The sequence below is a fragment of the Rhodotorula graminis genome (genome assembly GCF_001329695.1).
Source record: "Rhodotorula graminis WP1 unplaced genomic scaffold RHOBAscaffold_17, whole genome shotgun sequence".
Taxonomy (NCBI): Eukaryota; Fungi; Basidiomycota; class Microbotryomycetes; order Sporidiobolales; family Sporidiobolaceae; genus Rhodotorula; species Rhodotorula graminis.
The window spans coordinates 340,215-363,309 of NW_017264944.1; the positions used below are offsets into that span (position 1 = coordinate 340,215).

Consider the following 23,095-nt stretch of genomic DNA (forward strand, 5'->3'; position numbering starts at 1 on the left):
GACTCTTGATCGTGCAACGAGCTCTCGCGCGTCGTCAAGCTCTCCTGCCGAAGCACAGAGTTGCAAATTAAGCGAGAGTTGCTCGAGTTGCAAGGGCGAAAGACGAGGACGAAGGCAGTAGTGTCGAGACTAGGGTAAAGGGGTATCGAGACGAAGTAGGGGATGATGTGCGAGACGAGGGCACGAGTGTGGATGGGGAGGGGGGGGCGGGCGGCTGAGAAGAGGTGCCTCAGAAGGCCTCGCGCGACGCCGCCGGTTCCCATTCGCCCTCGGTGGCCGACGATTGCGCCGACGAGTCGGCCGTCTGGAAGCTGCGCGTCGTCGACATTGAGTACTGCGACGTCGAGGTGCGCAGAAGAGGGTGCGGCAGAGGTGCGGTCGGCTTGGTCGGCGTCGCGTCGGCGGCGGTCGAGGCGGGAGGCGGGGCCGAGAAGACGTCGTCTGTGGCGGGAGCGACGGGGGTGGCGTGCGCAGTCGGCGTGAAGCTGGACGGGGAGGAGGAGGAGGGCTTGACCGGGGTGGAAGGAGGCTCGAGGGAGGGCGAGACGACGACGTGCTGCGCGGGCTCGCCGAGGCGGATTGGGTCGCTCGCGGCGACAACCGTCTCGTCGCTCGCCCGCTGGGCGTGTCCTCCCATGAACTCGACATGCGCATCGTCGTCGCTGCGAGACGCGACCTCGCTCGTCGATGCGAGGTCCTCGTCCTGCGCTTGAGCGTCCTCGACGGGCGCGAGGGCATCTTCGCCCGCCCGCGCCGCCGATACAGGCTCCTCGCCCTCACCCGCCGTGTCCACAGACGTAGAGACGGGCGAACGGACGTCAGGGATCGTCTCGGTGACGTCCTCGTCGACGAGGACGGCCGCTGCGCCCGACTCGTGCCCGTTCGCTCCCGGCGTCGGCGACGGCGCAGGCGGGAGGAGGTCCTCGAGCGCCGAGGGCACCTTGACGTGCAGATGCTCAGGCTTCTGCGGCGCTGGGGTGGGCGACGAGACGTCGATCGACGGGAGGATGGCCGCTCGGGCCTCGCCGGGGTCGGAAAGGAGCGTCTCGACGTCGGCGACCGAGACCGGCTCGGACGCCGTCGCGAGCGCAAAGACGGGAGGAGCGACGTCGGCGAGAGGAGCCGTGAGATCGTCGTCGTGGGCGAGGAGAGGGGGCACGTCGGTCGAGGCGGAACGCGGGGTCGGCGAGGGAAGGGGAGAGGGAAGGTCCTCGAGCGCGGTCGGCACCTTGACGTGGAGGTGCTGCGACTCTTGCGCCGGTGTGTCGACGACGGCAGGCATAACTGGGCCCGTGATGTCGTCGTCGGCTAGTGCTGCATCGGCGGCGACGAGCGACGGCAGGCCGGCTGCTGCTGCGCCGAGTGACGTCGACTCGGCGCTCGGGGCGACGAGCGGGACGGCAGGCCCAGCGTGTGGCGCCTCGGCGCCCGTCCCGTTGGTCGCCAGCGCAGGGATGGGCGGCAACGGCAGGTCGGGCACAGCGGCCCGGCTCGCCGCCGCCGAGCGCAGGCTCATCATCGAGCCCGGGCGGGCGAGGCTGCGTGTCGGCGTCGCCGGACGAGGGCCGCCGCTCGCCGTCCGGCTCCGAGACGGCGTCTTGGGGCTCGCCGGGCGGCTCGGGCTCGTTGGGCTCGTTGGGCTGACGACGCTGCCCGAGCCGACCGCCTGCTGCTCCTCCTCCTCGATCTCGCGCACACGCGCCTTGACGTTCGACACGGGCGTCGGCGTTTTGCGCTCCTTGATCTCGCGGTAGAGCTCCTCCTCGCGGAGCTTGCGCAGCTCCTTGGCCTCGCGCTCCTCGCGAGCTGCCGCCTCGGCCTTGTCGCGCTTGGCCTGCTCCTTCGACACGGTGCTCTTCTTGCGCCTGAGGAACCCGCCGACGGACGCGAGGAACTTGCGCGAACTGGTCGAGCTCGTCGAACCCGTCGAAGGGGTCGGCGACTTGGGCGCGGCGAGGGACGAGCGCGAGTCGCCGGAGCGAGCCGAGGCTGCCGAGAGGGTTTGCGCCATGGCGGTCGAGCTCGGCATGTGAGGGTCGTGGGCGGAAGGCGACGGCGGCGCGTCCTTAGACGGGGTCGCTGGGGCGATGGCGTCGTCTTGGGCAGGAGGTGCAGGAGCGTCGACGAGGCCGAGACCGACGACGGCGCTGACAGGCGGGTCTGTGCGAGGCATGAGCAGTCAGAGAACCGGTCGACACCGTCGGGAGAGTCGAGAGAAGACGGCGAAAGACGAGGCGCACCTTGCTGAACCTCGTGCTGAGGACCGTCCTCGTCCGTCTTGAAAAGCTCGTCCTGGTGCTCGCTCGCTCCGTGCATCTCGTTCGACTGCTCCATAGGCGGTGGCGACAGCGTGACGAGCGGCGAGGTAGGCGTCTCGGCCGTGATCGTCTCGGGCTGGTCGACGACGAGCGACTTGGCGGGGTGGTCGGTCGGCGTGTGCGAGCCCGGCGCCGTTGCCGTCATCTCGCCGGCAGGGACGGCCGTCTCGATGGAGGTCGAGGCAAAAGGAGGAGCGTCGGGGTCCTCGGCGGCGGCGAGAGCGGGCAGGTCGGCCGTCTCGGGGACCTGCGGCGGCGGCACGACGTCCTGGCCCTGCTCGACGACGGGCACGAGCTGCGGCTCGCTCGCCTCGCCGTGCGCGAGAGCGACCTGGTCGACCTGGTCGATGGCGTCCACGGGCGCTGCGCCAGGCTGGAGCGGCGGCGGCCCAACTGCGGCAAGCGGCGGCTCGGCGGAGAGGACGGGCTCGAGCGAGGCGAGGTTGTCGAATGCCGCACCGTGTTGGGGAGCAAGTGGTTCCGATTCGAGGTAGCTGGGCGAGCCCGAGAGAGGATCGACGGAAGCCTGCAGTGGCGGGATGCGTCAGTTGACGGCAGAAGATGGTGAAGGAGGAAGAGGGACGGACCGAGCGCTGCATGTCGGCCGGCTGGCCCTCGAACAGCTCCTGCTCCTCCATGACCGGCGACGGTACTGCGACCTGGCCGAGCGGCGGCGCACCCTCCCTCGCGGCGCCGCCGCCGTAGCCGTCGAGCGACTGCGGCGCGAGCAGGGCGCCCGAGCTGGAGCGCGGCAGGACCGGGCTGCCCTCGGGCGTCGCGACGTCGTACCCTCGCACCTCGCCGTCACCGCCTGCTCCACCCGCCTCGACCTGCGGCAGAACGCCGCTCTCCCACCGCTGCGGCGACGACGGGACCGGGACCGCCGCGGCCGCCTCCTGGTCCTCGAGCGGCGCCTCGAGCGGCGGCGCAGGCGCACTGCCGCCGTACATGCTCTGGCGCGACGTCTTCCTGCGCGCGCTCGCGAAGCCCTGCGAGATCGAGCGCACGAACGTGCCCGGCCCGCCTCCTCGCTCCAAGTGGCCGCCGATCGTGCCGCTCGACGGGCTCGACGGGAGCGAGGGGATAGGAGGGACGGCGGGCGCGGGCTGGGTGCGCGAGGAGGAGGACGAGAAGGGAGGGGCAGGGCGGCCAAACGACATGCGGGTGCGGCGCGGCGAAGTAGGCGAGGTCGACGGCGGCGGCGACGAGACGGACCTGGCGCCGTTCGACCCGCTCGGCCCGCCGTTGGCGACGACAGGAGGCTCGCCGAGGTTGACGGCCGAGTGGCTGAAGATGGCGCTCGCGCGGCGACGCCACCTGGCGCCGGGAAAACCGCCACCTGCGCCGTCCTTGTCGCGCGACGACGGGGCGACGGACGAGCCCGCGCGCGCAAAGGGAGGCGGTGCGAGGGTCGGTGGCGGAGCGAGGGACGGGCGGCGCTGCTCGAGCGGGAGGAGGACCTCGACGACGAGGAGGTGCCGCACCAACGCACGGGCCGCCTCGTCGCCGAGCTGCGCCGCGACGTCGCGCTCGAGGGGCGCAAGGACCATCGACGGCCACGCGGCGCACGGGCTCTGCGTCGAGCGCGTCTCGTCGAGCGAGTCGAGCCACAGGTCGGCGAACGCCTCGTCGACCGAGGACAGGCTGACGCCGACGAGGCGCGAGACGGGCTTGGGGCGGGCGCGCCGCTGCGCCGCCGCGAGCGCCTCGGCGCGGTGCAGGAGCTGCGCCTCGCTCAGGAGGCCGAGGTCGTCGGCCGGCGTCGGGGCGAACCCGCTCGAGGCAAAGACGTCCCAGCTCGCTGGCTTGGACGGCGCGAGGAGGTTGCCCGTGCTGCGGCTCGCCAGGCGCCCGGCGAGCGAGCCCAGCTCGCCCTGCCCGACACCTGTGCCTGCGTCGGCCGCATTGTGGCTCATCGTGCGGCCCCTGGCGCCGCCCGCACCGCCGCCGCCGAGGAGCGCGAACGGCACCTCGCCGCCGTCGCCCGCCGCGCCGAGTCCGACAAGGTCGAGCACGCGCACGACCTCGCCGTCGAGGAGCGCCTCGGGCCCGCCGTTCTGCGCACTCGCGCACGCCCGCAGCGCGTCCCACACCTGCGCCGCCGCGTCACCGTCGCCGTCGCCGCCGACGCTCTCGAGCGCGAGCGCCTCGCGCAGGACGTCGAGCGGCATCCTGCGCGCCGCCGTGCTGCCGCCCTGCCCGGGCGCACGCGGCAAGGCCGCTGCGCGCCCCGTGTCCTGGTCGTTGATACGGCCCTCGCCCGCCGCCGCCGCCGTCGCCGCGTCCCACTCGCCGCGCGTCTCGAGCTCGACGCGCAGGACGCGCACGGTGCGCTCGTACTCGAGCTCGCGACCGGCGGCTGCGGGCGCATCGACGAGCTCGGCGAGCCGGGGCGGGAGGTCCGTCTGCTCGGCGAGCGAGGCGCGCAGCATGCCCTCGAGGGCGTCGCCGGCGCGGCAGAACTGCTCGTGCGCCGTGTCGAACGAGGTCGAGGTCGAGGTCGATGAGGAAAGTGTGGCGGTCGAGGCGGCAGGGTGCACGCCGAAGAGGTAGGCGGCAAAGAGGCGGCACAGGCGGTGGGCGGGCATGGCATTCTCCTGGGCGTGGGCGGCAACGGCCTGGATGAGGCCGAGGGCAGACAGGAGGAGGGACTGGGAAGCAGGAGGGAGGGAGGGGAGGAGGAAGGCGGAGAAGGCGAGTGGCGGCAAGACGGGCGTGGTGCGGGCGACGAAAGTTGTGTAGAAGTCGAGCGACGGGACGCCGCGACCGGCGAACGAGGTGCCTGGTGGGTAGACGAGGTGGCGGAGACCCTGTGTGTCCGCAAAGCACATAAGCATCGACTCGCAGCTGGAGGACCGGCGAGCGAGACGAGGGAGGACAGTCCGGGACGCACCCACTTGAGCACGGCGACGACGTCGTGCACGCCCGCGTACCGCAGCTCCTCCCTGAACGCATGCAGCAGCACCGCCTTACTCGCCTCGGTCCCTCGCGCGTCGTCTGCCCTCGCTCCCGCACCGCCGCCGCTGCCGTCGACGCCCGGACCGCCTCCTCGAGAAGCGCTCGCGGCGCACTCGGCGACGTAGTCGAGGAAGGCGAGGCACAGGGCCCGGATGGCCGAGCGCGACTCGGATGCGCGATACGGGCGGAACAGGCCGAGGGTCGTCAGGCCTGCGGGCGCGATTTGGGAAGGTCAGTCGAGGTCCTGCCGCCGACGGCTTGAGGAAAAGGAGGGAGGGGAGGGACTCACCTCGCGAGCGGATGACGCCCCCGCACTCGTCGAGCAGGAGCGTCACCTCTGCGGGCCCGAGCCGTGCGCGCTCGAGGCGGACGCGCTCGCGCTTCTCGCGCGCCGGGTCGACCCGCTCGCGGTGCTCGCGGTGCGGCGTCGACGGCGCACCAGGGCGCGGCTTGACGGGCGAGTCGGCGGCCGTCGCGGCGTCGACGTGGACCCAGGGCGTCGTGTCGACGCTGCGGAGCGAGCGCAGGTCGTCGTCGTCGGCGTCGAGGGCGGTGTGTGACCGTGTGCCGGCGTGCGAGGTGGGCGACAGGAGGAGCGGGTTGGCGCGTGAGGCGTCGGCGAGGAGGGACGAGGTCGGGAGGGTGAGAGGGAGGAGGTCCTGGCGGGTTTGGGCGGCGCTGGACGACGACGACGGGTCCGAGGGGGAGCGCTTGGTCGAGCGGTCCTTGCCCTTGCGCGATGCGAAGCGCGAGAGGAACGACATGACGGGCCTGCGCATGTGACAAGAGCTTGGTCAGTACTGCTTAGACGGGGAGACTGGCGCTGCTGCTGTTGCCCCTCGCGCCAGGCTGCGGTGCACCTCGAGCTGGCCGACGAGGACGAGGCGGTGCGACCGAGTGCGGCACGACAAAGTCGCCGGCTCTTCCCAGGGTGCTTGGCGTTCTGCGTGCGCCGTAACGACAGCTGCTGGCCCCTGTACCGTGCTGCAGCTGCCCGCCGCGAGGTCGCCTTGATGGCCGCCAGGCGCTCGAGGTGGAGCGAGTCTCGTCTGCTCGGCCTGGCTCGAAAGCTGCCGCCTCCAGTATACTGCCACAAGAAGGAGAGATAGGACGCACCTGGCTCAGAGGCACGAGGGAGTGGGTGTCGAGGTGTGGGTTCAATGAGGTCGATGAGGACGAGAGGGGCGAGCACAGCTCGTCGTGGCGCGGCACTCGCTGTGGACGGGCAGCACGGTGCTCGGAGCGTGCGTGTTGGCGCACAGCTGGCTCAGGTAAAGCGGCCGTGGAGGGACAGAGATGGACCCGATCTCGCTCGCCTCCTCGCCTCGACTCCCTCGTCGCTCTCGCCCTCACTCGCTACGAGCACCGCACTCGCACCTGTACATTGCCCGAGAGCTGTGCACGCCCCGCCGAGCCTTACTCGCGCGCCGCCTCGTGCCCGACTCGTCCTCGCTCACCTCGTCCCGCCCCACCTCATCGCCAGCTACTGTACGTCCCCCCTTTCGAGCCCACACAGGCCGCAGTAGAGCTCACACCCGCTCCGCACAGGCCATGGCAGACCGCCCATCCCCGCTCCTGCGACTATCGCCCGAGCTCCTCGACCACATCGTCCTCCTGTCGCTCCCGCCCAAACCTCGCCCGGCACGCCTCGCCCTGTCGTCCCTCCTGCGCGTGTGCCGCACCCTCGCACCGGTCGTCAGGCGCCACCTGTACCTCAAGCTCTCGCTCGTCGTCGCCGCGCCCTCGGGGCAAGACCTCAAGCTCGTCGCCCTCCTCCGCGCCGGCGTCGCAGGCCACCTCGTCCGCATCCTCAAGGTCCGCGCGCCCGATCCGGACCCGTCCTCGACCCTGTTTGACGACCCGGACGTCGACCCGGTCACGGCCCTCGTCCCGCAGCCGCGCCTCGCCCAGCCCGAGACGCTCGACCGCGTCGCCGAGGCCCTCGAGCTCATGCCCCGCGTGCGCCACGTCGAGCTCGACCTGCGCGTCGGCGCCTGGCTCGAGGGCGACGTTGCGCCGGAGGGCGACTTTGGCGAGCCCGCCGCCGTGCGCGACGCGCAGCTCGCACGCCTCGAGCGCGCCCTCTCGGCGTGGGGCGCGACGCTCGAGACGGTCATCGTCGCTGTCGAGGATGTGCAGCAGCGCCTCCAGGTGTGGGCCGACCCGGTGCTCGGCCGCGCACCGCACGTCGCGGCCCTCGGCGCGTGGGACCACCTCACGGCGCTTGACCTGTGGCGCGTTCGCCTCGTCCTCACGGCGGCGCCGGGCGCGCCCAACGACGGCGACGGCGCCGGCGACCCGCCGCTCGAGGGCCGCATGTCGCCCCAACCGCGCTTCCGCCTGCGCTTGCTGGTCCTCACGCAGTGCGAGCTTGGCGGCGCCGACGAGCTGCGGTGGCTCCTCGGCAGCACGGCGACGGGCGACGCCGAGCGCAGCAGCTGCCTCACCGACCTCCAGCTGAGCGAGGTCGCGTTCGCGCACCACGCGCGGTCGAGCGGCCCGATGCTCGCAGTGCTCGGGCGCGACCGGGTCACCAACGACGAGCCGGCGTTCACGCGCTCGTTGAGCAGCCTCAGCCTCCTCCTCGAGCACCCGATCGTCGGCGACAGCGACGCCGAGAGCAGTACTACGACGACAGACGGGCTCCTCGCGCCCTTTCACGCCGTCAAGGAGGTCGTTCTCGGCGGGCCGGGCGTCGACTACCCGCTCCTCGCGTCCCTCTTTCCCTCGCCGTCCCCCGCCAATGCCCCGACCTCGTCCACCACCCCGAGCGAGCTCGTGTCCCTCACCCTCCAGTGCCTCACGCACCCGTCGATCCCGCTCGCCGCCCTCGTCGCCCTCCTGCGCCCGTCGCGCATGCCGCCCCGCCTGCGCACCCTCACGCTCCACGAGGCGTGGCACTACCCGCGCCAGATGCCGTGGCACGTCCTGCGCACGACGACCGAGCCGCGCTGGACCGCGTTCGAGGACGACGAGGCGTGGGACGACGTCGAGCGCGCGCTGAGGAGCGTCGCGAGGAGCCGGAGGAGGGGCGGCGGCGGCGGGGTCGGGGCGGCGAGGGACGGCGTGCGGTTGTGGAGGAATCGGGCCGAGGTCCGCTACCTCGCTGGGCTCGGCGACCACTCGTCGGACGAGGACGAGGGCGACGGCGACGGGAGCGAGGGAGGACGGGGCGACGGCAGCAGCGAGGCCGGGACGGACGCGAGCGCGTCGCCCGACCCGAACGCGCTCTTTGTCCCGGCCGCGAGCGAGGACGGCGACGACGAGAACGAGGCCGACTGGCTCGCGCGGCGCAGGAGGGAGGCCGACGAGGAGGCTGGGCACGGCGTGCGGTGGGACAGCGACGAGTGACGGTCGCTGTCGGGCTCTCGCTCTCTTTGTGTAGCTCGCGTCGCAGTACTTTATCTGTAGCTTTGCAGCATCCCTATCTCTCACTCGGCTGCAGGAGAGCGTCGCTCTCGACAGTCGTCTCGAGCCGCGATTTGAGAAGGTCGCCTTCGTCGTTCCCTTTGTTCGGCGACGACCGTGGTGATCGCTCGATCTCCTTGTGCACCGCCTGGCGAGCTTCGCTTCGGTGCTGCGCCGGCTCCACGGAAGAACCCGGTCGCTCGAGCCGCGTGCGGACGAGAACCACGAGGTGCGGGGCAAGGAGAAGCACGAGCCGCGTCCGCGCTTCTTGGCCTCTCTCGCTTCCACCACTCGCGGCGCCATGCCGGCCGCCTACTCGACTGGCGCGACGCAGCCTCTCACGCCCAAGGACAAGTCGGCCCACTCGCGCTTCCGCTTCGGCAACTCGTCGTCGGCCCACCCTCCCGCGGCCGGCGCGGGCGAGTCGACGACGACCCCGCCCGACTCGCCTCTCCGACCGCGCTTCCTGCGCCGCCAGCACCACCACACGACCACCAAGCACGGTGCCGCAGTCGACAAGATCCCGTGGGACTCGCCCTCGTCGCCGCCAAAGCCTCCTCTCGGTCCTCCCCCTCCTCCCCCGCCTGCACCGCCACCCTCGGCGACCCGCAGCCAGAGCGACACGGCCCTCCTGCAGCCTCGCACCAGCACCGACCTCGAACCCGGTGGGCGAGTCGCAGTGCTGCCGAGCCCCGCCAAGTCGGTGCCGAGCGGCAAAAGCGCGCAGACGGGCGCGAGCAGCGCAGGAGGAGGGTTCCGCCGCCTCGTCACCAAGGGCAGCAAGTTCTCGCTCCGCTCGACCTTCGCCCCGCTCACCGGCAACCACCCGCACGCGCGCGAGCACAGCGGCAGCACCACCTCGCCCCCAACCTCTCCTCCCCTCTCCTCTCGCTTCCCCTCGACCTCGTCCGCCGCGAGCTTCCGCTCTCGTTCCGGCTCGACCGACCTCCGCCACCAGCCCTTTGTTGGCACGCGTGGCTTTGCGACCTACCCTCGCGAGATCAGCAGCCCGACGGGCTCGCGCGTCGGTCCGGCGCCCGTCGCGCTCCTCCTCGCGACGCCGCTCCCGAGCCCGGCCGAGCACGACTTTGACTGGGCGAGCAGCGCTACGCAGAACGAGGGCGGCCCTGGTCGAGTCGGCGGCAAGGCGGCGAGGTTCCTCGGCGAGGGTGTGGTCCCGAGCGGCAAGGCGGCAAAGCTTCTCGGCATGGAGCGCAAGCAGACGCTCGTCAAGAAGTGCGTCCTGCTCTCGACCTCTCTCGCCTCGATCGTGAACCTGACCCGCTCCTTTCCCGCAGACCCAGCTCGGCATCGCTCCTCACCGCCGACCTGTCGGACCACATGCACCGCCAGTCGCTCGTGCCCTCAACTTCCTTCGGCAGCTCGACCTCGTCTCGCGTCTCAACGCCGTACTCGCACGCACGTCAGCGTTCGATCAGCGTCCCGGTGCGGTACTCGCCCGGCGCCCTACTCGGCGGCCTCGGTATCTCGAACGGCTGCGGCGGCGAGTACGACGACGACTTTTGGCGCCCGGCCACGCCTCTCACGCCGCCGTCGACCCTGCCCCATTCGGCGTTCATCACGTCCGACTACGACGGCTCGTCGCCGACGCAGACGATCGAGAACTCGCCAGTGCGCGAGCGCCGCCGCGCCCCGTCGCACTCGTCGTCGCGCGACTCGTTCCCGCAGACAGCGCGCATCACGTCGTACGCGTCGTCGACCTTTTCGCCGAGCGGCATCCCGTCGTTCTACCCGGCGTCGAGCGCCGCCGAGCCCGACTGGCGCAACTCGACGTGGTCGGCGCGCCCGGACAGCGCCGACGTGTCAGCCGGGCTCGCGCTCGACCCGGGCCCGCCGCGCCTGCCCAAGCCCAAGCGGCTCAGCCCCGAGTCGATCCGCTTCTCGGCCTTCTTTGCCGGGCGCACGAGCGACGTGTTCAGCGGGACGAGCGCGAGCGCGGGAGGGAGCTCGAGCGAGGCGGCGAGCGGGCGGGAGCGAGCGCCGGCGAGGGCTTCTCGGCAGCCGAGCCTCGGCTCGAGGGCTACGTCGTACGAGTCGAGCGGCGAGGAAGGGTCACGGCGGGCGATCGACGTGCTGCGGACGGACTCGCCGGCGTCCTGGTCGACGGGCAGCGCGTCCGCTTTCCCGGTGACGGCCGCGCCCTCGACGCTCTCCCTCCCCGCCCTTCCACCTCCCGTATCCCCTCTCCCGACGCCACCGCCCTCGCGCACCCCACCTCCGCCACCGTCCTCTCGCCCTCCCTCGTCGACTCGCCTACACGCCGGCCGCACGACCCAGCCCCGCCGCAGCAACACGCTCCTCTCGGTCGCGTCGTCGCACACGCGGCGCTCGCAGCGCTCTCACGCGCTCGACGCGCTCGAGGGCCGGCCGCGCCGCACGAGGACGAGGGAAAGCAGCGGCGCGAGCAGCGCGGCCGAGGCGGGCGCGAGCGTCGACGCGATCGCGGTCATGGAGCGCAGGGCGCTCGAGGCTGGAGGACTCGTGCGCGCGGCGAGCGACGACGGCGGCGTCGAGTTCGAGGTCGAGGGCGAGGGCGATCTCGAGGGGCTCGAGCGCGGTCGAGAGGCTCGAGCGGTGGCCGAGGGGCCGCAGCTCTCGAGGAAGAGCCGGCCCTTCCTCGACTTTGGGTGGAGCAGCGACGAGTGCGAGGAGCCGAGCGGAGCGCCTGTCTCGAGACGGGCCGAGCGCGCTCCTCCTCTGCCCATGCCGTCGTCGTCGTGCGCGGCCACTCCTACCGCCGGCTTCCTCGGCCGCCCACCCGCCACCACCTCGTCGGCCCTCTCGTTCTCGACCTCGTCATCGTCAGCGTTGCAGCAGTCGCAGCCCCGTCGCCATTTCGCGCCTCCTGCCCCGCCCGTCCACCTTCCTCGCCGTCCTCCTCCACCTCCTGCGCCCTCTCCCGCTCCCGGCGCACCTCTCCCGCCCGCCCCTCTTCCTGTCGTCACACCCACTCCCCTCGCGACGCGTCCACCTACGCGGCCGAAACACGTCCGCCGCGCGTCGATGCAGAGCTCGATCCTCTCGCTCTCGACGTCCGAAGACGACGACGACGACGTGCGCGACGCGAGGGAGGTCGTCAGCGCGTTCCCGGCGCCGCCGCCGACGGGGTTTGGCGGAGGACCGAGCTCGAGGACGTGAGCGAGAGGGAGGAGGAGCCGTCGCTGCGCGAGGACGAGGGTGCGGGAGAACTAGGTGGGCGGGGCGACGGGAGCGGTTGAGGAGGAGGAGAGGCGAGAGCGCCTGTAGCTTGTCTATCGGAATCTTGATGACGTGACGTTCATGTGACTGGCTGAAAGCGAGAGAGAGACACAGAGCAGAACGAGCGGTCTAAGGCGGCGCGAGGCAAAAGCGGCTCGTACGAGGTGATCTCGCTCTGGCTTTCGCGAGCGGCAGAGCAAGCAGCCCACAGCAAAGCGGTCACGCTCTGCAGGAGAGACAGCCTCAGACGACCCTTAGCAGCTGCACTCTCGACGTGCGACAATCGCGAGGGCTCACGCTTAACCGCTTGCACCGCTCGGACCCCGGCCGATGGTTTCTCTCGAGGCGAGCACGCACGACGAGGGAGTAGGAGACGGCACTGCTATTGCACTCGAGGGTGACTAACGTTCGAAGCGGGGCTCTGTACAAAGGTGGGGCCGGGAGGAAGAAAGAGGGAGGAAAGGGGAGACACAGGCGAGGGGGAGGAGGAGAAGGAAGCGAGAACGACGTGGGCGACGAGGCCGCTCATTCGACAACGATAGACACGCTCAGAGCTCGGCGTGGACGTAGCTCGACGCGCTCTTGCTGACCTCGGAGAGCTTGCTCGAGAGCGACCGGCTTGCGCTCGACGCCGCCGACTCAGCCGAACGGCTCACCGAGCTCGCCGACGACGCGGCGTGCTTCTTGTCGACGCCGGCACTGGTCGCGCTCGCGTACGCCGACGAGCTGATGCTCGACGCGCCCTGCTTGGCCGACGCCGAAACCGACTTGGCCTGCGACGAGAGCGACTTGGACGCCGACGAGGCCGACGAGACGGCGCCCGTGATGTAGGCGTGGTACGCCGACGACGCCGACGAGGCGAGGGACGAGGCTGTACGAGAGGCAGAGGGACAAGGAGGGGAGAGAAAGTCAGTGCGAGGTCGACTTGAGAAGGTCAAAAAAAGGTAGGAGGCTCGAGCGCACCCGACTTGTCGGCGACGCTGCCGGCCGACGAAGCGCTCTTCGAGATGACGCTCGGGTCGTATCCGGCCACCTTCATCTGGCTCGAGACGCTCTTGCTCGCGAGGCTCGACGCCGACGATGCCGGCGTCGCGGAGCCACGAGCGGATGCGGGCGTCGCTCCACGAGAGATGGATACAGGGCACTCGCTGTTGCACGTCTATGCGGCGTCCGTGCTCGGGGAGGTCTAAGGACAAGAGGGGAGAGGAGAGGGCGCGGCCGATGTATCTCGAGGAACGATCTACTTGTCGCGAGGCGAGAAGCTGACGACGGCGTACCTGCGCCACAGGGAGAGACAGAGAGTCAGTGCGTGCATCGCGAGGTAAATGGGCACGACAGAGAGGCAAAAAGAGGCAGAGAAGGGCGAGGAGGAGAGGCGAGAGAGGAAGGAGGAAGAGAAAGCTCGACTCGCTTGCCGTTGACCCTCCACCTCGCGTCCTCCTTCTCGACGCGCTCCTCGGTGCCCACGGGCAGGCCGACGCACACGTCGGCCTTGTTGGTGCGCAGCGACAGGATGTTGAGGTGGCCCCGGAGCGGTCCGAGCGCCTCGTCGAACGGCGTCGTCGTCGGCCACCACGCGTCGCTGACGAGCTTGCGGTAGTTGAGGTCGCCCTTCCAGATCGACAGGGAACCCTGCTGCAGGTCGTTGAGGAGCTCGGGCGCCTGGGCGGGCAGCGCCGAGAACGGGTGGCACGACGTCCAAAAATCGGCGACCTCGCCGCCCTGGTCGCCCATCTTGAGGTCGAGCGGGACCGAGAGGCGGAACTTGCCCTCGTCGACGTACTTGCGCCACCTGGCGCCGACGGCCTTGAGCGCGTCGCGGTCGGCGTCCGACAGGCCGGCGGCGGCGGGGAAGAAGGCCGGGTCGTTGAGCGAGTCGAGGAGGAGCGCAAAGTCGTGCGGCTGGACGTCGGACACGAACCACGGGATGAGCTTGGGGTGGAACACGACCTCGGACACGTAGGGCGAGAGCGTGACGAGCCAGTCGGCGAGGACGAGGTCGGTGTAGAGCTGCGGGCAGGCGTGAACGTCAGAGCCGGCTCGACGCGAGGCTCAAATACGAGAGCGAACATGCGGGCGCACCTCGAAGCCGCTGTTGTCCATGACGATGTCGACCCGGGCGTCCTTGAGCGTCTTGACGTGGTTCCACGCGTGCTCAAAGTCGTTGCGGAGGACAAACTTCTGCCCGCGCTCGACGCTCTGCAGCTGCTGGATCTCCTCGTGCGTCAAGCTCGTCAGGAGGCTCAGGTCGGTCGCGTTGCCCCACAGGTCGACCTCGAGCATGCCGATAAAGTCGAGCCGGAGCTTGTCGAGGTCCTTTTCCGGGTCGACCGGGCCCGACGCGACGAGTTTCTCGAGCGTCTGGGCGAGTGCGGCGGCGCCGGCGGCCGATGAACGCCAGGTCGAGAGCTTCTGCGACGCGAACGGGTCGAACTGGGTCCAGTGCTTGGTCGTCGCGAAGAAGCCGCGCAGGCGGCGGTACAGGTACTGCAGAAGGGGGCGAGTCAGGCGCACGCTCGCGTTCACGACCGAGAGAGAGAAGACGAGAGGACGCACACATTCGGCGCCGAGCCAGGGTGCGGTGAACCACGTGTCGGTGCCCTGTGACGCCCAGTGCGCGAGCTCGTCGTTGTACTCCTTGGTGTCGTCCGGCAGGCCGGTCGCTGCGGGCAGGCAGGGAGAGAGGGTGAGCTCATCGGCCCAGGCAGGGACGTCGAGAGTGGGACGCACGCTCGAGCGGCGTGAGGACCTTGTCGTGGCGCATCTCGTAGATCATGCCGGCGATGTCGTTGATGACCTTCTTGCCCTCGGTGACCTTGTCGGCGTCGCTCGTCGTGAGCTCGCCGTTGATGCGCGCCACCTCGTCGATGATCTGCGTCAAGATGACCGGCCACCGCTTGACTGGAGGAGGGAAGGGCATGGGAGGGGGGAGGGAAGAGGGTCAGCTCCATGGTCTGGGAGGAGAACGAGGACGTGGGCGCACCGGTCGACTCGTAGGCGAACGACTCCTTCTGCGATGCAGAGCAGAGCGGGAATGGCGGGGTCCAGCGAGCCATGGTGGAAGGCGGATCTGCGAGACGAGGCGGAACGAGGAGGGGCGGGGAGGGAGAGGAACGAGGGTCAGCGGGGTCCAATGCTGTGGGTATGGCGGCTTGCGCAGCACAAGGAGACGAGAACAGAGAATCTGGGACGCACCTAGATGGGTGTTGAGCGAGAACGAGGGGAGAGAAGACGACGACCCGATGAAGCGGTCGATCGAGCTGGTGGAGGGCGAGGGAGCGCTGTGGCTGGCTGGGCTTGGTTGCGCGAGGTCGATGAAGCTCTAGAGGATGCAGGTGGGACAGGCAAGCGGTGCGCTGTCGAGGTGAGGAGCGAGACGAGCTGAGCGTCGTCCAACAGCAAGTCCGACTCTCGCGCAAGCCGGCTCGGCGCACCACACCTCGCTCGTCTATGCTTCTCGCTCTGCCGGGAGCCTCGACAGAGCCAGACAATACTGGCCCACGAGCTCGCTCGCCGCCCTCGCTCTCGCGCTCTCTCGGCCCGCACAGCGAGGGACAACACGAGCTCGAGCGGGTTCCAGTCTCTATCGCTGCACGGCGACGGCTCTACACTGCCCGGCCGCCAATCAGGACAATGACTGTGGGCGTGCACGCGAGAGAGAGAGTCAGTCGGGCGCACGGTAGAGGGAGAGACTCTGCCTCGACCTCGCCGACGAGGGAAAGGGAGAGAGAGAGGGGACGCACCCTTCTCGTACACGGTGAACACGATGCCGCCACTGAGCACCAGGCGGGCGAGGCGAGGGGTCGCGCCGCGCCAGAACCGCAGCACGCCCTCCTCGGCAAAGATGCGCGCCGCGCAGTGGAAAGCGTTGCGGTACTGCGTGCGCGCCTCGAGCGACTGCATGCGCGTCTTGATGACACTGCGGCGGACAACGGGGGCGAGTTAGAGTCGGATCGAGAGGGCGAGAGGGCGAGAGGAGGACGCACTCGAGGGGCATGGTCGCGTACACGGTGACGACGCCGGCGACAGCACCGATCGCGAACGTGATGCCGGACGGGAGCGCCTCTCCTGGCCGACTGCCCTGGACGAACGACTGCGGGCGAGAATGCGAGTATCAGTGAGGGGCAAGCAGAGAGAGAGAGAGAGGAGGGCGGACCTTGAGCGTGCCGTAGGTCGTGAAGCGCACCGCCGAGTTGGCGCCTTGCCGTGCCGCCTGCGAGCGTTCATCCGAGTCGGGACAAGGTGCACGCAGATCGAGAAGAGGTGGAAGAGAGGACGTACGACCGGGCCGAGTCCGCGGTAGATGCCCGAGATGCCCTCCTCGCGCACGATCGACATGGTGCCGTGCACGAGCCCTCGATACCGCGGGATCTCGCGCTTCTGGTCGTCGATGAGCTTGGTCCTGTGGCGGGTCGGCGAGGGTCAGAGTCTGTGCGACGAGGGCGGGACAGGGCGAACGAGCGGGACGCACTTGATGGTTTCCGAGGGCGTGACGGCAAACAGGGCTTCCATCATGCCTGCACCGAGTCCAGCTGCGTGAGGAGGGCAAGGGTCAGTCGCTTGGCCTCGAGGGAGCAAGAGAGAGGGCGGGACGGACCGAGCAAGCTCCTGGGACCGCTCAGCTTGCCCTGCGAGCGACGACGAGGTTCAGTGTGCGCTCGAGGGCGAGGGAAGCAAGAGGAGGGAGGGTGGGACGCACCTGGTCGTCGACGAGGAGCTGCTTGAAGCGGTCGTACGACAGGAAGCGGACGCCGGCCTTGAGCGAGTTGCCGGCGACGAGGGCGCCGACGCCCGAGTAGAAGCCCGTGATGCCGTGGCGGGCGAACGTCTGCTGGGTGATGGCCCACAGGCCAGGTGGTTTCTGACCGGCGGTGCGGTGGGCGAACTGGGTCTGGGTCTTGAGGTCTGCGAGGGGGAGAGAGGGGAGCCGAGGAGAGGGAGGGCGGGGGGAGAGGGTGAGCGAGGGTGGCACGAGAGCGGGCGAGGGGTGGACAGACACTCGAAGGGGTAGGTTGCAGCGCCTTCTACGCCACCAGCAAAGGCGCCTGCGATGAGGGCGAGGTGGGGCTTCTCGTTCTGCGAGCGGCGAGGCGATGAGGCGAGGGAGCCAAGACGGTGAGCTCGCTCGACGGCGGGTCGACACCGCAGGGGGGTAGAGAGGGTAAGCGCACCTTTGACTGGACCTTGGACATGTCAAGCGGGCACACAGGGGCGAGGTGGGACGACGACAGGACGACGAGGTGATGGCACTCTCTCTTGGTCTTGAACCATCCCCTGCCGCACATGCCCACTCAGCGCCAGAGAGGCACTGGCAGCCACTTGCTCCTCCTCAGAACTCCACCGGACTGCCCTCCCGATCACGACCCGTACCGCACCGCCCTCCCTCGCTCGTGGTCGTCCGCCTCGGTGCAGGTCCTCGACACGGCCTTTCCTCACCCGCACTTGCTCCAACAAGAGCTCGACAACCTCCACCACAACCACTACGACGCCGTCGTCCTCACCTCGGCCCGCTCGGTCGACGCCTACCGCCAACAGCTCGCCCACGACCCCGCACCTCCCTCACCTCCCTCGACCATCCCCTTCTTCGTCGTTGGCCAGGCCACCCACGACGCCCTCGCCCCGCTCGTCCCTCCCTCGACCCCGATCCTCGGCGCACGCGAGTCCGGCACGGGCGAGGCCCTCGCGCACTTCATCCTCGACCACTTTGCCCGCTCGCCCCCTCCCTCCTCCTCGAGCGCACCGCCGCTACGCACCCGCCCCACCCTCTTGTACCTCACGGGCGACAAGAACCGCGACACGCTCCCGCGCCTCCTCGCCGACGGCGGCATCGCCGCACACGAGCTCCAGGTGTACGCGACGGCCCGGGCGCCCACGTTCGAGGGCCAGCTCGAGCGCGCGCTGCGGCGAGCGGCGGGCGAGCGGGTCGGCAACGACGAGCGAGAGGGAGAGAAGGAGCTCGATGCGGCGACGACGGCGACGCGGGACGTCTGGGTCGCGCTCTTCTCGCCCTCGAGCGCCCGCGAGGCCCTCTCGGCCTTGCGCTCCCTCGGCGCGCTCCCTCCCCTTCCCTCCTCGACACCCTCGCCTCCCTCCTCATCACCGAGCTCGCCCGACCCCTCGCCATTCGCGCACCTGCGCATCCGCCTCGCCGCCATCGGCCCCGTCACGGCGCGCTTCGTCGCCGAGCACGCGCCCGACGTGCGCGTCGAGGCGGTCGCGAGCCGGCCCGAGGCTGCGGCGCTCGTCGGTGCGGTGCTCGAGGCGGCGGGACGGACGCAAGAGGGGGCTGGAGCGGGCGACGAGGAGCGAGAGGAGGAGAAGCCGAGGGCTGAGTAGACGCGCTGCGGGTCGGCGCCAGAGCGAGCGACAGAATAGACAGGGCCTCTCGATCTCTCATGACGGCCGAGAGCACGAGAGAGAGAGAGAGAAGGTGGGACAACACGCCTCGTGCGCCGTCGCGCTCCGGGATAGTAATGACACGCTCGGACCTGTACAAGCTCGTCCTCGTCCCCGCGCTCACGCCCGCTCCTTGTACCTCCTCCCCTCGCGCTCCATGCCCTCGCGCTCGACCTCGCCCATCAAGTGCCGGCGCACGTACGCGTTGGCGAGCACGCCTTGCGGGTCGACGCGCTCGCGCACGGCGACAAAGTCGCCCAGGCGCGGGTACAGCGCCGCGAGGTCGCCAGGCGTGAGCTGGTGCGTCTTGGCCCAGTGCGGGCGCGCCGACGCGCCGAGGAGGGCTGCGAAGCGCGCAAAGTGGGCGCGGTACGGGACGGGGAGGTTGTACGGGCTGCGGTACGGGAGAGGCGACGAGTCAGTTTTGCGAGTCTGCTTCGAGGACAACGCTCGTGCGCGCGCACGAGAGAGAGACAGAGAGAGGGACGGACCGGTACTGAATGGCGCCGAGGTAGCACCCCCTGCCGCTGCCCGTCGGGCTCAGCCACGCGTCGTCCTTGTCGGCCCACCGGATCTCGACCGGGAAATGGGCCCGGAGCGGGTAGCCCGGCTTGGCGAGCTCGCGCGTGTGCCAGTCGTTGAGCGCGTACAGGGCCGAGCCCGTCGACGTGTAGGGCACGCACGACTCGTACGTGTACTGAGGGCTGCGGGCGAGCACGAGGTGGTCAGTGCGCGCAACGAGAGAGAGAGAGAGAGAGGGGGGGCACGAGGGACCGCGAGGACGTACAAGCCGCAGTCGTAGTTGAAGATGTTGACGCTCTGGTCGACCCGGTACGTCGGCTCGTCCTCGAGGATCGGCCACGGGAGCGAGTGCTTCTTGCCCGGCGACGTCGCCGTCGTCGAGCTGGCCGACGTGCGCTTCTCGTCGACGTCGAGCGACTCGTCTAGGACGGTGTCGATGGTGACAAAGGCGGGTTCAGGGAGCGAGAGCGGCAAGGCGCTGCGCGGGCGGCGAGTCGGCGAGGTACCGTCGGAAGGCGACAGGGCGGGAGGCGTGTAGGGCGGCGTGAGGAGGTCCATGAGCGGTGCGGCGGGTGCCGGGAGCTTCTTGTCGTCGACGAGGACGGCCTCGTCATCGACGAGCGTGACGGCCGACGATGCCGGCGACGCGGGCGAGACGCTGCTCTGCGGCTCGTTCGCGGCGGCGCGCGCCGGGTCGCCCGAGGCCGCCGCCGCCCGCTCCTCGCGCTTGGCCTCGTCGGCAAAGCCCTCGAGCTCCTCGACCCTCGGCCACGGGTCGTCGGCCGTCACCCTGCCGCTCAGCCGGCTCCACAGGCCGCGCGCGAACAGGCGCCAGTCGACGGGCCCGGGCTGGTGGACGAACGTCCACATGAACCAGGCGTGGTACGGGAGGAGCGACGGGACGTAGCGCGCCGCAAAGAGGGCGAGGGCGTGGACGCGCTTGGCGAGGAAGATGTCCGAGTACCACAGCGACAGGGCCGACGGGCGAGGCGTGACGGGCTGCGGGAGGCGCGAGTCGAGTCAGGTCCTCGCGCAGGCGCAGAAGAGAGGTAGAGATAGAGAGCGTGGGCGCACCTTGTCGGTGCGGTTCAACCGGCTGACCTTGACGCGGCCGACTTGCGGGAACCACCAGCACCGGACGTGCTCGGCGCTCTCGGCAATCTCGCTCCAGTGGCGCGTGAACTCGTCGAACCGCATCGAGAACGTCTCCTCCTCGAGCTTGAACGTGCGCTCGGCGCGCATGCCGACGCCGACGACGATGCCGACCGCGCCGAGGCCGCACAGGGCCGCGTGGAACAGGTCCGGGTCCTCGTCGGCGGCGCGCGAGACGCGGACGACGGGGGCGTCGGGGAGCGGGAGGACGATGTCGAGGAAGGTGGCCGTGGTCGAAATCGAGGGGAAGGAGACGCCCGAGCCGTGGGTCGAGGTCGAGATGGCGCCGGCGAGCGTCTGGTCCGAGATGGACCCGAGCGACGAGATGGCGAGGTTGCCGCGCTCGGCGATGATCGGATGCAGGTTCTTGAGGACGATGCCGCCCTCGGCGTGGAACGTCTGGGTCGCCGAGTCGACCTGCGAGAGGGAGAGTCGGCGGTGGGCGAGGGGAGGGGGCGCAAGTTGGTCAGCGCGGCCCCGATCTTGGCCTGTGAGAGGTGGACAGGGCGAGGACGTACATCGAGGACCTTGTCGAGGCTGCGCAGGTCGAGCAGGTAGCCGCCGGTGCACACGATGTCGCTCGGCGAGTGACCTGCGCCGGCCGCGCGCAGCTCACGGCCTTCCCTCCTCGCGAGCTCGACCGCCCATCGGACCTGGTCGACGGTGGTGGGCTTGAAGCGGGCGGTGACGAGGGACCGGAACGTGGTCGCCCAGTTGCGGAAGACGAGGCCGGGACCGGCGAGCGTGGTGCACGGCGCGAGGAGGCTCCGGAGCTCGGCGGTCGAGAGGGCGGCGAGGGACGGCGCGTCGGGTGGTGGCAGAGGAGCCATCGGCAGGCTCGAGTGCAAGGTGCGCGGGCACTTGAGGGTGAGCGGGAGAGGCGTGAGGGAGAGCGCGCGGTCAGAGAACGATCCAGATCTGCGTGCGACGGCTCCGTGTCCGAGGACGATCGTTACGAACCCGACTGCGGCCCCGGACACCGCGGTAACCGCGGAGTCGTCGATGCAGATCGAGCGCGCTCTCGAGGCTGCGTCGCCGCCGCGAACTGCCACGCCTCGCTCCCCTCTCTCCTCACAAGGTGCACGAGTCGAGACCAGCATGTCCTCGTACGCACACGCTACCAAGCAGTGGCTCCCGAGCAACCAGCCCACCCCCGACCCGGCCTTCCTCGACGGCCTCCAGCCGGCCAACCTCAAGTCGCATCCCACCATCGACGACTCGGCGTCCCTCGCCCACCCGAGTCCGCCCTTGACCCCGCCAGGCGACCTCAGCAGCGCCGACGACGCCGACCGCGCACCCTCGAGCAGCGCCCAGGCCCTGCGCCAGCGCAAGCACAAGCCGACCTCGTCCCGTGACCACCACGCGCCAAAGGCCGACACCGGCAACAAGAAGCGCGTCCCGGGCGAGGGCTTTGCCCAGAGCATCCCGGGCCAGGTCAGTGAGCGGCGCCACGTCCACGAGGACCTCGACCACCGCATCGCCCAACCCTGTGCGTCGACCGCTTTCCCCACACCTCGTCTCGTCCTCTCCCTGACCCTCCTCCTCTCCCTGCCGACAGGGGTTCCTCGCGCCAACATTGCTGCGACGCCCGAGCACCCGTACGGCACTACCGCCGGCGGCTACGCCGAGCTACACAAGGACGAGCCCGTCCTCGGCCAGCACGTCGCCTTCTTCGACAAGGTGCGCACCGCTCCTTCTCTCTTCCTTCCCTGTCACTCGCGTACGCCTCGGAGACTGACTCGTCGCTCGCCCCGCAGGACCGCGACAACATCCTGTGGCCCCTCGACACGTGGCGCGGGTTCCGCGAGATGGGCTACTCGTTCTTCTGGTGCACGTTCGCCATGAGGTGCGTCCCGCTCTCTGCTGTCTGTCCCCTCGCTCCCTCGAGCGGCCCCTGACGCTCGGCGACGGCGCGTTGTCCCTCTCTCGCAGCGTCATCCACTTCTTCTTCTCGTGGTTCTCGGCGCCGGGCTTCCTCCCCGACCCGTTCTTCCGCATCTTCCTCAAGAACGGCCACCGCACCAAGCACGGCAGCGACACGGGCGTGTACGACTCGGAGGGCCGCTTCATCCCGGCCAAGTTCGAGGAGATCTTCTCCAAGTGCGTCTCGGCACGCCCTCGTTCTCTCTCTCTCTTTTGAGAAGAACGTGCAACTGACAGCTCTCCCCCCTCTGCAGGTTCGACAAGGGCAACAAAGGCGGCCTGGCATTCAAGGAGGGCGTGCAGGTGCGTCCGATCCTCGAATCGAGGGCGCCCACGCAGCCAACGAGACTGACCCCGTCGCGCTCTCGCAGATGATCCACGCGCAGCGGCAGGCGGCGGACCCGATCGGTTGGGCCGGCGAGACGTTTGAGTGGGCGAGCACCTACCTCCTCAGTGCGTCGTCGTCGTCCTCCCTGTCCGCCTCGTTCTCAACCCCGAGGCCGGCCCGAGAGCTGACTTTCTTCGCCTCACGCACACAGTCTGGCCCAAGGACGGCATCTGCGACAAGGAGTCGATCCGCACGGTGTACGACGTGAGTTGGCCCTTCCTCGCCGCCGCCGTCGGGCTGTCCCGTCTCTTGGAGGCCAAAGCGGCGTCCACTCGTCTCTCGTGCCGGCACTGACTCTCGGCCTTTCCCTCGTTCTCTCTCTCTCGCAGGGCTCAATCTTCTTCGTCGTCGCCGCCGAGGAGCGCAAGCGCCAGGCCGCCCGTCGCGAGGCGCGCAAGTCGATGACGCTCTTCCAGAAGGTCCTCGACTCGGTACCCGGCCCGTGGAAGGGCTGGCACAAGGAGAACAAGGCGGCCAACTTTGAGTGGACGGCCGACAAGTTCCGCATGTGAGGAGCGAGGCGCTTGGGGAGGGCGAGGAGGATGCGGGCGAGCTGGAGCAAAGAGGAGGTCGAAGCGAGGAGAGGATGTGTGAGCGGGCGACGCGCTTGATGTTTCTGCGTCCTTTCCGTTCCGTGCATACAGCTCTGTGCTGCAGTGTAGATAGCTGTACCGTCCCGCACCAACCAGAGAGAGCGAGCCACTCAAGAGAGCAACGTGCCGCTCAGCCTGAGTCCGCCGAGTCGACCTCAAGCTGCGAGCCTGTCCTGCGTCCACACACTCTCGGTCCGCCTCGAGACTCGCCCAGAGCG

At 69.9% G+C, this 23,095-nt stretch overlaps 8 protein-coding genes across 8 annotated transcripts; 4 read left to right on the plus strand and 4 right to left on the minus strand.

Annotated features, from left to right (window-relative positions):
- Nucleotides 1-204: 204 nt before the first annotated feature.
- On the minus strand, nt 205-6,040 carry RHOBADRAFT_56212 (uncharacterized protein; the record flags this gene model as incomplete). The annotated part of the gene is made up of 5 exons (XM_018418245.1): nt 205-2,160; nt 2,241-2,844; nt 2,906-5,128; nt 5,212-5,486; nt 5,566-6,040. 5 exons carry the CDS (start codon nt 6,038-6,040, stop codon nt 230-232), a joined length of 5,508 nt encoding a protein of 1,835 aa, XP_018268135.1. The 3' UTR covers nt 205-229.
- A 787-nt stretch (nt 6,041-6,827) lies between these two features.
- RHOBADRAFT_47270 (uncharacterized protein) lies at nt 6,828-8,627 on the plus strand (the record flags this gene model as incomplete). The annotated part of the gene is made up of 1 exon (XM_018414955.1): nt 6,828-8,627. One exon carries the CDS (start codon nt 6,828-6,830, stop codon nt 8,625-8,627), a length of 1,800 nt encoding a protein of 599 aa, XP_018268136.1.
- Nucleotides 8,628-8,985: 358 nt separating this feature from the next.
- On the plus strand, nt 8,986-11,982 carry RHOBADRAFT_56214 (uncharacterized protein; the record flags this gene model as incomplete). Its single annotated transcript, XM_018418246.1, has 2 exons — nt 8,986-9,920; nt 9,983-11,982. 2 exons carry the CDS (start codon nt 8,986-8,988, stop codon nt 11,841-11,843), a joined length of 2,796 nt encoding a protein of 931 aa, XP_018268137.1. The 3' UTR covers nt 11,844-11,982.
- Nucleotides 11,983-13,033: 1,051 nt separating this feature from the next.
- On the minus strand, nt 13,034-15,224 carry RHOBADRAFT_48988 (uncharacterized protein). Its single transcript, XM_018415210.1, has 7 exons — nt 15,099-15,224; nt 14,887-14,973; nt 14,634-14,804; nt 14,460-14,566; nt 13,986-14,390; nt 13,315-13,913; nt 13,034-13,180 (listed from the first exon to the last, which is right to left on the minus strand). Exons 2-7 carry the CDS (start codon nt 14,957-14,959, stop codon nt 13,144-13,146), a joined length of 1,392 nt encoding a protein of 463 aa, XP_018268138.1. The 5' UTR covers nt 14,960-14,973; nt 15,099-15,224; the 3' UTR covers nt 13,034-13,143.
- A 284-nt stretch (nt 15,225-15,508) lies between these two features.
- Nucleotides 15,509-17,095, minus strand: RHOBADRAFT_47273 (uncharacterized protein; the record flags this gene model as incomplete). The annotated part of the gene is made up of 10 exons (XM_018414956.1): nt 15,509-15,540; nt 15,647-15,822; nt 15,890-15,996; nt 16,060-16,116; nt 16,185-16,305; nt 16,375-16,435; nt 16,501-16,531; nt 16,603-16,808; nt 16,937-16,979; nt 17,075-17,095. 10 exons carry the CDS (start codon nt 17,093-17,095, stop codon nt 15,509-15,511), a joined length of 855 nt encoding a protein of 284 aa, XP_018268139.1.
- A 91-nt stretch (nt 17,096-17,186) lies between these two features.
- On the plus strand, nt 17,187-18,239 carry RHOBADRAFT_47274 (uncharacterized protein; the record flags this gene model as incomplete). The annotated part of the gene is made up of 1 exon (XM_018414957.1): nt 17,187-18,239. One exon carries the CDS (start codon nt 17,187-17,189, stop codon nt 18,237-18,239), a length of 1,053 nt encoding a protein of 350 aa, XP_018268140.1.
- Nucleotides 18,240-18,419: 180 nt separating this feature from the next.
- On the minus strand, nt 18,420-20,803 carry RHOBADRAFT_47275 (uncharacterized protein; the record flags this gene model as incomplete). Its single annotated transcript, XM_018414958.1, has 5 exons — nt 18,420-18,693; nt 18,791-19,003; nt 19,087-19,820; nt 19,896-20,390; nt 20,492-20,803. The coding sequence occupies 5 exons, from the start codon at nt 20,801-20,803 to the stop codon at nt 18,420-18,422; spliced, it is 2,028 nt and encodes a 675-aa protein (XP_018268141.1).
- Nucleotides 20,804-21,071: 268 nt separating this feature from the next.
- Nucleotides 21,072-22,962, plus strand: RHOBADRAFT_56217 (uncharacterized protein; the record flags this gene model as incomplete). Its single annotated transcript, XM_018418247.1, has 8 exons — nt 21,072-21,462; nt 21,532-21,653; nt 21,731-21,819; nt 21,906-22,073; nt 22,151-22,199; nt 22,268-22,349; nt 22,436-22,488; nt 22,614-22,962. 8 exons carry the CDS (start codon nt 21,072-21,074, stop codon nt 22,794-22,796), a joined length of 1,137 nt encoding a protein of 378 aa, XP_018268142.1. The 3' UTR covers nt 22,797-22,962.
- Between the last annotated feature and the right edge of the window lie 133 nt (nt 22,963-23,095).

What these genes read in the sequence shown, in the direction of transcription:
- RHOBADRAFT_48988 (XM_018415210.1), bottom strand. Translation starts at nt 14,959, where the DNA reads ATGGCTCGCTGGACCCCGCCATTCCCGCTCTGCTCTGCATCGCAGAAG. An exon ending in CCTGGCTCGGCGCCGAATGT is followed by an intron (nt 14,391 to 14,459) that starts GTGCGTCCTCTC and finishes CCCCTTCTGCAG; the next exon opens with TACCTGTACCGCCGCCTGCG. An exon ending in TGGACAACAGCGGCTTCGAG is followed by an intron (nt 13,914 to 13,985) that starts GTGCGCCCGCAT and finishes GCCTGCCCGCAG; the next exon opens with CTCTACACCGACCTCGTCCT.